Source organism: Gambusia affinis, linkage group LG14 (assembly GCF_019740435.1).
Source record: "Gambusia affinis linkage group LG14, SWU_Gaff_1.0, whole genome shotgun sequence".
Classification (NCBI taxonomy): Eukaryota; Metazoa; Chordata; class Actinopteri; order Cyprinodontiformes; family Poeciliidae; genus Gambusia; species Gambusia affinis.
Window position 1 is genome coordinate 20943770 of NC_057881.1, and position 13394 is coordinate 20957163.

General features: G+C 39.5%; 1 protein-coding gene across 4 annotated transcripts in view; it reads right to left on the reverse strand.

The window, feature by feature from the left end:
- Positions 1–544: 544 nt before the first annotated feature.
- The window catches only part of nrsn1l (neurensin 1-like), a 146557-nt gene continuing 133707 nt past the window's right edge, over positions 545–13394 (reverse strand). For 3 of the 4 annotated variants that reach the window (XM_044137740.1, XM_044137739.1, XM_044137738.1), the window contains exons 4-7: positions 9461–9562; positions 6633–6707; positions 6090–6242; positions 3002–5296 (exon numbers count right to left, since the gene is read on the reverse strand). In XM_044137740.1, the coding sequence (XP_043993675.1) occupies positions 4892–5296; positions 6090–6242; positions 6633–6692 (618 nt within the window). In that variant the 5' untranslated portion in view covers positions 6693–6707; positions 9461–9562 and the 3' untranslated portion in view covers positions 3002–4891. Of the gene's footprint in view, positions 5297–6089; positions 6243–6632; positions 6708–9187; positions 9357–9460; positions 9563–13394 lie in introns of those variants that run through there. The other variant, XM_044137741.1, reaches the window with a different exon arrangement.

A 13394-nucleotide genomic window follows, 5' to 3' on the forward strand; every position in this document is an offset into this window, starting at 1 on the left:
CTTTGAGAAAAATATGTTTTTCAAGTATTTGTTAAAACTGTCACTGTATTGAGGCAGATAATCTGTGGGGGCGGGCGGATTAGGAGAAACAACTTATCGCTACAGGAAAACCATTTTTCTGCTGTCATGAATGGCTATGTTAGCTAGCATTAGCTGTAGTTTAGTAAAGAGCAAGTGGGAGGGTGTGAGAAGCAAGTACATGAGCATGATTGCCAGCGCTAAGACCGTCCTCCTGGCTCTGACTGGTTGTATCTTGATGAGCGGTGCATTTCTGTATTCTGTTTAAAGTCAATTCAGCACTGCTTTTCTGTATCAGATTGGTATTGGCTGATGCTAAATCTCAGATATCGGTATCGAAAGTGAAAAAAGTGAATCAGTGCATTCCTGGTAACAATGTGGCAAAAAATAAAATAAAATAAAATAAAATAAAATAAAATAAACCCAGGGGGTGGTGGGATGCATTTTTGCAAGTCTCTGTACATCTCTTTCTGCTGTATTGTCTTTCTTGTTTCTTTTAACACAAAAGGATCCAAACACAGAGATACTTGGTATGCAAATTACAATTTTATTTTTGGTCCTTTGCTTTTCACTGCTGTTGCTAACCCCAGTTTTATTTCTGGAAAACAATAAAATGGCAAACGACGAAACACGGTCACATCCACCTGAACTACTGCAGCATATCCCGACACTACGGCGGTCCCACTATTTACAGTTTTTAACCATTAACTCCCGGCGAACAGGAAGACCCAACTGGACAGATGGCAATTTCCCTTTACCTCTGCGCTACTACTGTTTATACCTGAAAACAACAAATCTGATACACGTGAGGATAAAGAGAGATGGCGATGTCAAGGACCAATCAGGAGAGAGACTTTGTTCTGAGTTCAAAATAGAGCACTTGCAGCCCAACTGTTGCCTAGAAACACAGATTACAGGCAATTACAGCAACAGATTACAGTGGGGAGAAAATAGGTGGTACTGTCAAAGGAGTACAAATTACAGTGTGTGTGGGTGACGGGGTGAGTGGCAGCATGCGTGACTCTACATGTGTTTCATACAGTAAAACCGAGCATTAGCACAGATGTGTGAAAATGTAAAACCAGTTGGTTAATGAATATTTTCTTATCTAGAGCCTCCGTCTGCGTGTCACCGCACTGATGAGGGTCTCACACAGGGTCCTCTGGATGTGGAAGTCGTAGTTATTATTTTAGAATAACGTTGATATTAAAAAATAAAAGTGCTAAACTGTCAAAGACATGAAATCCAATCTAATTAAAATTTTTAAAAAAAGCATGCCCTTTTCTTATTCTTCCATTTCATGTCTAACAATATATGGAAAAACAACAACAAAAAAACATTACAGATGATAAAATAATCTACAAATCTTAGGTAGTCAAAAGAACATTGTGTATTACAGAGCATCATTGGTAATTTAACAAAAACCTAGTTCAAAGATTTGCCATCCATATTTCTACTGTTTTCTAAATTAAATCAAATCAAAACTGCCTGAAGAACCACAAAGCTTATGAAACCAATTCGTTGAGTCAGGATGGAGATATTGCTGCTCTGTAAAATCCACGGCATAGACCAATGAATCCTCTCCATCACTGGACAGTGACTGGACAGGCAATCTACAGCCAAACTCTTGAAACAAAGAAAAATCAAAACCCAGCCATCACCCCAAAACTGAAGTGGATTAAAATGCTGCAGATAAAAGAAACAAATACATGAGATCTTCATTAGACTAGGAGCACGTTGGTGAAACGAGTATCAATTTAAGGTAGACTGATAAGGTTATTGAGGGAAATGATTAGTTCAAGCTAAAGCGAGTAAGATTAGTTTGTTAGTTTTTCCGATAACGTTTTCAATTTGATTTAGTTTTTGTTAATTGTCGTGTGTTTTTTTTTTTTCCATCTTGGATAATTCTTGCCCAACTATAAGACTTTGTAAGGACAAGAGGTGATGTGATGCAAAATATTCACCAATCACTACGACTCCAATTGAGATTTCTTGTTTTGTGCAGCTTTGATGTCAAATGAATTCAGATTTCTCTCTCTCTCTCTCTCTCTCTCTCTCTCTCTCTCAAAAAAAAAGAAATATCATAAACAGCTGGAAAAAGTTTGGAACTTTCAATTTAAATTTGACTTTCAATGTCTTTTAAATCTTAGCAGTTAAGTTGAATGTGGCAGGAAACAGCCACCGTGCTCCATGCAACTATCCAGTCAATTAGGATGTAATTTTAATAAAATACAGACAAAACAATTACAGAGATGAATGATTTGAACTGTGTACAACTTACCACCAATTAGTGCGATTTGCAAGGTTGCCATAGCTACCTGCAATAGCAGTCTGTATGTGAATTTCTCTAATGTTAAAAATATGTTACTGTGGGGTAAAGTTTACTCACTTTGCATCTGCTAAAATTGTTATATTAGGAATGTTACTTGACAGCTGCAAAAAGATTTCTACTTCTTTACCATGAAAACAACTTTTGTTATCTGTTAAAGTGGGAGCAATTTGGATAACAAATATATTTTAAGAGTTACAAAACCAAAAAAAAAACAACCCCACCTCTCAATTGCCTTCAGAGTCTTATCTGTCTAAAATAGAGAGGCGCTCACATATACGAACGATGACATCTTGTCTGGGATAGGAGAGCGACTGCCTGCTTTTGTTAAAGTAAAATGTGTTTGAGGAAAAGGCCTTTCCAAAGGTATTACATCAAATGAATCTGAAGCTGCTTACTGACGCCGCAGGATAAAGATGGAGTAAGCACTCTCTGCTTTGATCTGTGCAGAAAAAGTGTTTGAGCTACTTGATAATAGGTAGCCAAGGAGGATGGATTTCTTTTTTTTCTTATTCAGCAAAAACTGCTTCTCTTTTTGAAAGGATTATAAAACAGCTGGAATGATAAGGAACATCCCAAACGTACGGGATGAAATACAAGGTGGTTTGTGTCAAAGTCGAGACAGATTTCTCTGGCAGGGATTCAGCGGCTAAACGACTGAGGTGATGACAGGTTTTGGCTTTGGAGAGACACAAAGTACGTCGAGCAGGAAAATTTGCTCTTTCATTGTGGGATTTCAATTTTTCTGTCCGTCAGGTAAAAAAAACAATGTCTACTGATAACAGCAAATCTCATTAATAAACAGAAAACAACTTGTCTCTTAAAATGTTCCACCTGAATGTTACTTATGACAATATGTGCCAGATGCAATTACTTTTATTCAGTGCAGGAGCCAAATGAAGGAGACTGTTTGACTGTACCGACCATGTGACTAAGGCTACGTTTACATGAGACTGCAGTCTGGAAACTGCTGGTATTTTCAGATGTTGATTGGGGGAAAAGTTCCATGTTTAGACAACGCCGCAAAAGACACCCTGCGTCAGCTGTAGTTGTCATGCCAGGCCACTAGATGGTGCTGTGAATTTAGCATGTAGTCAAAACACTCGTCCATCAGCTTCCCTCTCACAAACATCCTCCTCATGGACGTTTGTGAAGGGGATAATGGATAATGCCCTTACTTATTGTTTTTATGTTTATATCTAGATCTCTACCGTCAGTTTTATTTTTTTCATGTGCTTTTTGTTTTTACTTTAAATAAAATTATTGAGGGAGAGAACTAAAAAAAGGATGTGAAGAAAAGAAACGGAGCTCACCCACTTCAAAATAAGAGCATGAATGAAGAGTGGGTAACCAAAACTTCAACAAAGATGTTGAACTTCATTTAACTGAAAGTTTACAAAATACTCCAGTAAATAATCAGTTTGGGATTTATCTGGGAAAATTAACTTAGGGGAAGGTAAGAGGGCTGAACATTTTCAAGCTAGGAAAACTACCAAAGCGCAGAGCTAAAAATTAGCTCCGCTATTATCAGATTAGCTGAAATGTGAGCCCCATTGTACCGGAGCAGAAATTAAAACATCTATCCGTTTCCTGACATATTCTTTGTTTCTATTTAGCACTTTTCTATTCCTGCTTTCATCGAGGTGACGTCTGTGTTCAAGGCTGACTTCTCAGTTCTTGTGCTCAATCTTTTTGTCTCACAGGTGGTGCTACTAATGTAACTATCATGAGCTACAAGTATGAAAAGAAATTCTCTCCAAGTATGATGATATATATGTTCTTTAAGCTGCAGGAATACATCTGTGGTGAATACTGTTTGTGGTAGTTAACGGTGTAAAACATTATTTTATGTAGGGCAAATTCACTGTACAGAAGATAAAATATAACTGGATTTTTCAAGTTCAATCCACTTGGTTGCGGACAACTGCACCAAGTTGAAAGCTGTCTGTAAACTTCACAACTTACATTGTACCAACACTTTTATTGTGTTTGATCAGTCAATACAGTATGTACTCAAAAAGCTGTCTGGTTGTTTTACTGGGTGTGCGTTATAATTATAATGGTTGTGTGCTGAACAAATACATCCCACAGTCAATAGCTCTGTTTTTCTGCTGCTTCACGTTAACTGGGTCATTTCTCTGGGTCTCATTTTTATTAAAGGGTAAAGCTGTTATGATTATTTCCAATGATCAGAACTCTTCAGATGGCTCTAATATTCTTTAGGGCTCATAGAGTAACCCAGTTATGGCTTAAAGTTTTGTTCAAAAACACCTCTATTGTAAGGAAATCTTAAGAAAGTAATTGTTATCCTTAGAAGAATTTCAGTAATAATTTATTTTATTTTATTGTCTAAATTAGGACTATAAAATGTATAAATTGGATGTGTTTTGAAGATGGTGATGGGAGACTTTTTAAAAGAAAATCAGATTTAAAATGTGAACGCACTACACAGCATGTGTGAGTCTATAGTGAGTCTATAATCCAATCAGAGGCGACAGGGAAGAGATGTAAACAAGGGCTCACAATCAGATACTGTGCCTCTTTTTAGGAAGCGGGTTGCACATTTTTCACTTTAGCCAGAGTAAAAGGCATCTTCCCTTCTCCAGTATCTGGTGGCTTAGTGATCACATCCCTGAATCCCCTCCACTTCGAGCCCGGCTCCCCCCGCTGATCCACTTCCCTTGGTCGGTGGAACAGTCGCTCTTTAAGGTTGGCCTTGGGCAGAACCCAGACGACCACCCCCATCACAGCCAGCGCGGAGCCCAGGCACGACAGCCCGATCCCGGACGCCGTGCTGAAGTGCACACCCCTGTTGTAGCTGATGGCCTGGGGGTCCACGAAGAAGAGGTCTCCCTCGCCGAAAGACTCGATTTTGTGGGGTGAGGAGTAAGCGACGGAGAGAGACACAACACCTGCCATCAGCATCAGCAGACCCAGAGCCAAGGACACCTGTAGTCAGCAAATACACAAAAAGAGCTGAGGAGGTCATTTCTATAGGTTGTGCTATCTGCATGGAGCTCCCATGTTCTTATTATGAAAGGTTAATCATACTAGAGAGGGAAAAACAAAGCAGGAGGTCTGCATGGACTCCCCTCGACGATACAAATACCACAGGCTCATTCAACATGTCTGCAGTCTCTCATGAAGAGTACACAATCTCTAGACTCGAGAAATTAACAGCTAACAGAAGATAACAGCTAACAGGCACTAACAACTAGGAGGCGCTAACAGGCGCCAGCAGCTAGCAAGCAACAACAGCTAGCAGAAGCTAACAGGAGATTATGGTTCACAGGCACTACCAGCAGGCATTAGGCACTAATGGCTAGCAAGAGCTAAAAACTAGAAGGCAATAAGAGGTAGCAGCCTACAACAGCAGGCAATTTTGATGTGTAAAATTTGACCAGCTATGTTTTTCTATTAAGTATTTCTCCCTATATAATATATATATTTTTAAAAATATATATATTTTAGCAAAAAACCAACAAGTTTGGTCAAATTTTACCTAGGCAAAAATGTACCAAACGTGGTAAATATTTTTACAAAATTGATTTACTTTATTCTCCTAAAGTGGAGAATATTTTTTTTAATTTCCCACTTTAGGAAATAAATATTACACAAAGAGGGTAAAAAAAATTTCAAACAGTTTAATCAATCAAGTCAAGAACAAAGTAAAATTTGGTCTTTTAGGGCTTCCATAGAAGGCTGTGTTTAAGCTGCCTTGTGCAGAGCTCAGTGAGTTTACCTTCCAGACAGCTGAGTTCCACCACAGGGCAGATCTGTGGCTGTGGGCTGACCCCCGGTTCTCTGGGTCCCTCTCCCACACGGAGGAAGAACACCCTTCATAGAAGTGATGCAGATAGGAGCGAACCCCAAACTGAGGACAGCTGGATCCCGCCTGGAACAGCATTAAGACCAAAGTGACTACAGTACACATGACAAACAAATGGCCCATGTGATGTTTCATTTCTGAAATGTTGCCATTTTTATGCCAGCTTTAATAAAAACTGTACAAAGCCCGTCTTCAGTCAGAGGCTTCTTCAAATTTTGCTGTAAAACAGACTGCTACAGGAGATCTTTCATACTTACAGCCATCAATATCTACCATAACTGTTGAATTAAATTAGTTCCAACAACATTTAATTTCCCTTTGGGATCAGTGAAGTATTGTTGAAGTGAATTGAATATGCTTTGAACTATAGAAACTTGGCAGAAGACTGGGAGCAGAAATATTCAATACAACAAATTCGATTCCAGATGATTCTCAGTTGTAATCTAGCTAGCTCACCTCACTGCCAGAAGATTCTCCTCCTGATCCAGATGTACACCCTTCAGGGCACAGCGCCATTGTTCACCTCTTTAGCTAGAGTAAGAACAAAGAGTAAACAGGTGCATGTTATATCTGGATGATAAATTGCCCCAGTAGTTATAGCGATAAACGATTGTACGGTAAATGGACTGAATTTATATAGCGCTTTTCCAATCATTTTGATCACTAAAGGGCTTTACTCAAGAGTCACATTCACCCAGTCGCAATCACAAACACACACACATTTATACACCGATACACAGATTGGTAGGCAATTTGGGTTTAAGTGCCTTGCCCAGAGGCACATCGGCATGTGGCAGGAGGAAGCTGGAATCGAACCTACAACCTTCCGATCGCAAGACGACTACTCTACCAAAAAGCCACAGTCGCCCCAAAACCACAAATAATATGTGTAATTCCATAAACAAAATTGCCATTCAAATAAATATTCATCATCAAAATGGAAATTATCGAGCTCAATGGAATTTATTATGTGATTAATTGATTTATTGATTAGCTGTCTATTGCGACATGTTTAGCTGTGGCACACATCTGTGCGAATTCACCTGAATTCAAAAATTTGAAGTACCTTTGTGTTGCAATTACAGCTGGTGGTTTTTCTCTACCAGGTTTGGCCGAAATACTTTGCAAAAAAAAAAAAAAAAGAGAAAAAAAAAAGCTTGAGCTCAACAGTTTTCAAGTCTGGGAACAACACTTTACTGTGACAAGTATCTTTTAACCAACTCCTCCGTTTAACTCTGACCAAATGTCAAAGGTCACCATGCTATTAGGAGGAGGAACTCCGCCCCCTTTTTAAAAAAAAGTCTTTTACAAGTTTCCTTCTTGTGTTGATTTGCATTTAGCTCCGCCCATCTTCCTCGATAAAGAAAATCACCCCCCCCCACCCCCCACCCCCGTGATGCTGCTACCACCGTGGTTATTGACAGGGTTTTTGCAAAATAGAATGCGATGTCATTTACAACCTCGCAATTCCTATTGGCTCGTCACATCAAATCCACCCAAACAAACACTGAAGTCTGCGTTTAAACCAAAAGCAAAGTACAATTGGTTATTCCTGTATCCCAGCAGAGACACGTCATGCACTGTGACCTGTGAACTCATCATCATCATCATCAGCCACTTGCATGACAATGTCTGACAGCTACTGTTGGCCTGAGCTTCCCTCTCTCACCACCCACAGATGAATCACCCATATCCATGTGACTGTGTGGAGTCTTCATGTCCCCTTGTTGCTGATTCATTGACCAGTTTGCCTTGGAGCAGAGCTTCTAATGAAAGACTGTACCTGCATACAGGTTCACCTGTCCGTAGGATGCTGTTTCACAACTAAAATGGTAAAAAAAAATACAAATAAAAAAAGAGAGAAAGTTTTTACCATAATATGTCCAAAACTGGAAGAACCTGCGTACTTGTTCTATGTCTATTTTTGATTTTTTTATTCTTAAATAACAAAATGTTTAGTAAAAGAAAGTAAATCACAGTTTTTGTTGTTTTAAGGGAAAAAGAGCGAGCCACAAAAACGTGTAAGTGTTCATAACATTTTAAAAACATTTAGTCACATTACAGGAAATGCACATTTGTGAAGCCTGTCACAAAAATTTTTATTGCAATAAACAACAATGTTGTTTTGAGACCAATTTCAAGTAATGACATAATAATGCAAGAAGGCATTTTCAATATCAATAATCCATAAATTCTAATGAACATTTAATACTGGAACTGAAAGACAAACTAAAATAGAAACTAAAATATCCAAACTGAACACAGCTACAGAAACAAGAAATAAAATGAATTATGAAGTATCTATAAACAAAATTGTCCTTAAAAAAACAAAAGCTCTGGTTGAGATAGAAGCACCAGACTGAAGACGTTTGTCAACCAGATTTTGGTGGAAAGAGAAAAAAATTATAAATTATGCAAATGGAAGTTAGTGAGCTGGTTTTATCTTATCATCCCATCAAGTGATTTGTTGTTTACTGTGACAGGCCAGATGAGACCTAAATTCAAAGCCACTATATTGGAAGAAAACCAAAACAGTTTGTCATCCAGAAAACATCTGCCCAGCTGTGAAACACAATAATGGCAGCATCATGATGTGGGCGTGCTTTCTTCAACACTGACTGGACAGAGTTAGTGGAGTTCAATACGGAGCACTATTAGGAACAAAAGTGAAACAAAAACTGATGTTTGTGGTCGTAAAGTAAAAGAATGTGGAAAAGTTAAACTTTACAATCCATGTTCAATCCTAATGAACAAACAGCGGGGGAGCGGGAAGCTGGTCTCTTTGCATACCTTAAACAAATTATCTAGCTATTTATATTTCCACTTTACAACTTGAACAATCCCACAAGTGTGAAAAAAGGAAAGGAACTGAGCCGCATTCATTTAGGACTTCAGCCGGGAACTGTCCGTCGTGCTGAAAACTTTGCTTCAGGCAGAGTAAAGCTAAACTGAACCCGAAATTGTTCGGGTTCACCAGACTTTACTGGCCCAGCTTCAAATTCGGCGGTTACCTCCTATGACGCAGACAGAAAGTCGGGTTGCGGTCCCGACGTTCTCGTGTCCCCCGAACCGCCAGGAACGAGCCGTCCTGCGGTCATTTTAACGAGTCGCTCGCCTCGCACTAGCTAACCGCGGCCACAGCTTCACAGTGAGTCACCGCAAACCGCGCAGCCTTCCGTCAGCGCCGTCAGTCGAAGTGTTTCACCGCACTCACCTCCGGCCGCCCATAAGCCCCGACAGGCTGTGGGGACCGCCAGGAGAAAGCGGGAGGGGTTCGGTCTTACCTCTCTTAGCCGGAGCGGACCGCTTCTCTCACTGGGCATCCATCTGTCGTCAGACCGCTTGATCTCCAGCTGCTGTCGATTTAGGTCCGTTGACTCAAGACACTGAGCATGCGCGGAGAAGGAAGGAGAAATACATTGAGGAGACGCAGATTGACTGTTTTATTATTTTTAAAAGATTCAGAGAAAATTACCTGTTAAAAGTTTTCACATTTTTTAAACTTGTTCATGTTTTGTCAACTCCAATGCATTTTTTTGAAAATGTCCAAGCTGTAAAAAAAACAAACAAACAAAAAAAAAAAACAAACAAACAAAAAAAAAAACAGACATGGGAGTCAAAATTTACTTAAGAAAAAAAAAATCTGAAAAATGTGGCGGACATATGTTCAGCTACTCTACATCATTTATTACAATAAGACCAGCGAGCGTTTCTATCTGCGGTAAACAGCCTGCTTCTGCAGAAGAAATTAATTCCCACGTTACTCCATGGAGATGATGTGTTCTTGGTTTTGTGCAGTTTATATATAAAAAAAAAAAAAAAATTCCCTTCTCACCCACCGTGGGTGGTGATTCTTCTTCCTCTTAGCTCGGGTCCTCTACCAGAGGCCTGGGAGCTTGAGGGTTCTGCGCAGTATCTTGGCTGTGCCTAGGACTGCACATTTCTGGACTGAGATGTCTGATGTTGCTCCTGGGATCTGTTGTAGCCACTGTTCCAGTTTGGGGGTGACTGCCCCGAGGGTCCCGATGACCACAGGCACCATTGTGGTCTTCACCTTCCAGGCCCTCTCCAGTTCCTCCCTTAGGCCCTGGTATTTCTCTAGTTTCTCATGCTCCTTTTTCCTGATGTTGTAGTCACTTGGTATTGCCACATCCACCACAACGGCTTTCCTCTGTTGTTTATCCACCACGACTATGTCTGGTTGGTTCGCCCTCACCATTTTGTCTGTCTGGATCTGGAAGTCCCACAGGATCTTAGCTCGGTCATTCTCCACTACCTTCGGGGGTGTTTCCCACTTTGATCTTGGGGGTTCCAGTCCATATTCTGCACAGATGTTTCTGTACACTATGCCTGCCACTTGGTTGTGTCGTTCCATGTATTCTTTCCCTGCCAGTATCTTGCACCCTGCTGTTATGTGTTGGACTGTCTCAGGGGCCTCCTTGCACAACCTACTCATTGGGTATTGTCTGGTGTGGTAGATATGGGCCTCAATTGTTCTGGTGTTTAGTGCCTGTTCCTGGGCGGCCATGATGAGGGCCTCTGTGCTGTCCTTCAGTCCAGCTTTTTCCAGCCATTGGTAGGATTTTCTGATGTCAGCCACTTGGTTGTTGCGGTGGTACATCCCATGCAGGGGCTTGTCCTCCCATGATGGTTCCGGCACCTCAGCTTCTGTTCCCCATTGTTTGAGACATTCACTGAGCACATTGTCTGTTGAGGCTTTGTCCCTGATGTATCTATGGATCTTGGATGTCTCGTCTTGGATAGTGGTTCTCACACTCACTAGTCCTCTGCCTCCTTCTTTGTGTTCGTGTAGAGTCTCAGGGTGCTGGATTTGGGGTGGAACCCTCCATGCATTGTTAGTAGTTTCCGGTCTTAACATCTGTGGCCTGTATTTCCTCCTTTGGCCAGCTAATTATTCCTGCAGGGTATCTGATTACTGGTAGGGCATAGCTGTTTATTGCACGGATCTTGTTCTTGCCATTGAGCTGGCTTCTCAGGACTTGTCTTATTAGATTGAAGGTATTTGGTTGTGGCTCTTTTCTTGTGATCTCATCAAGGTTGCCATTTGCTTGTGATATTCCCAGGTATTTGTAACCTGGATATATATATATATATATATATATATATATATATATATATATATATATATATATATATATATATATATATATATATATATATATATATATATATATATATATATATATATATATATATATATATATATATATATATATATATATATATATATATATATATATATATATATATATATATATATATATATATATCTTATTTGATCTCTTCCACTTCTTGATGAACCTCATATTGTTTTCTTCTAAAAGTGGGCTTCTCCTTGCATAATGGCCAAATTTCTATAGTGCAAAGTTGTCCAAACACACATTTTCTGACTTTTTTATGCTACCGTTAGATTCAGTCATAAAGGAGATGTCTTTTTCTTTTTTTTTAATGGATTTTATGGCTTTTCTTGTTTCAGTTCTGTTTGCCTCTTGCCAACTCTACTCGTGTCTCTCTACTCATTTACTTAGCGTGATGTGTTCATTTTCCGCCACATATTTTGCACGTTCTTCTTTCAAAGATTAAATTTTGGTTTCATCTGAGAGGCTCTCCTTTCGCCGGTCTGCCGAGTCCTCATATTCTGTTGCAAACTGGCTTCTGAGTTTTTTTCAATACTTGCGTTCTATGAGCCACTGTTACAATTGACTCCAAAACCAAAACAAATCAGGAGAGCTAGCGAACCGAATGGAAACAAAACCCTCATTGTGTTGATAGTTGGCAACTGAAGGTCACCCATGAGTTTTTGTTGAATGGGGGACATGGCAAAAGATTGAGAGATTCTCTCTTCAAACCGATTTGAAACAGTGCTGAGACCCTATGTGATCCCAGTGGGCTTACAGATCAGCCACAACCATTAAATGTTTGCAACAAACCAAATATAACAAACATAAAGGCTAAATTTGTGGATTGGGAGACATAGTTTGAATATAATTCAGTAATTTGAGTTGCATTAAAAAACACACACACTCATACAAACTGGTTAGCAATGCTGCCCTGTCACATGTAGGTCCTGTTTTTTGTTGTTATTTTTATGAGATTTTATTGTTTCTGGAGACTCGATTAGGACTTTTCCAGCCTGCTTCCTGGGGGTGAGAATGGCTGGATGGTCAGACCTGGTTCTTTTAAACACTATTCTCAATGTCCTCCCTCTGAAGACGTTTCTGTATAATGAAACGGTAGATTTAAAGTTCAGGTGAGAGCACTTTAAAACCCCCTTACCAGACACATAAGCCGCTCCTGAACGTCTTTTCACTCCCACTTGGCAGTCGGGCGCACGCCCCGGCTAAATCCTCTTCAAGATGCTGAGTAATGATGCTCTCATCATGTGCACCCGAGGCGATGGACTTCACCACTCATTTTAAGTGGGAATAAATCAACGTGCAATCCCAACACATGACATAGGTACATGAGAAGTGAAAAAGATGCAAACAGTAATGAGAGAAAATCTATTTTGTCCACTTGACTTTTCTATAAAATAGTTTTTTTTTATTGGTAACATTTTTATGGTCAAAATTGCTGAATATATTCATTGTCATACATGAAAGAAGTCTGGGGCGAGGCAGTGCAGTACTGTTTTTCACCAGTAGTGGCGCCATGTCGCACATAAATGACGCAGGCATTTATATGGCCATTGCCGTCTCTCTTTATATCACCAACATATTGACGATATCATTTATTAATTAAATAATAATAATAATAATAGATTATTAATGCAGGTTTATCCACTCAAAAATTAAAAACTAAAAATCTTTCATCTCTAAAGAACATTTTACACTGGAACTTTTAAATGTCCAAAATAAACAAACAAACAGCAAAACGTCTCCGTACCCAAAACTGCATTTGAAAAAAAAGAAAAAAAGAAAAGAAAATCATCATTCAGTTTATTTTGGGAAAACTGGCAAACATGGAAGGAACATCCCCTTCTATTGAGCATTCTTAAACTTTTCTTGTCGAGATATTGTTAAATTGTATGCAATTCAATAACGCATATTTCAAATATTTAATCAGTTTTATTGGAAACTGATACAGAAGCTTCTGTATTGAATTTTGGATTCGTACACTGGTGGACTCAGCGTACATCTGAGTCGGGTTTGGAACCCTTTGATAACAGCTTGCAGTTCTAGTTTTACTGGAATTTCT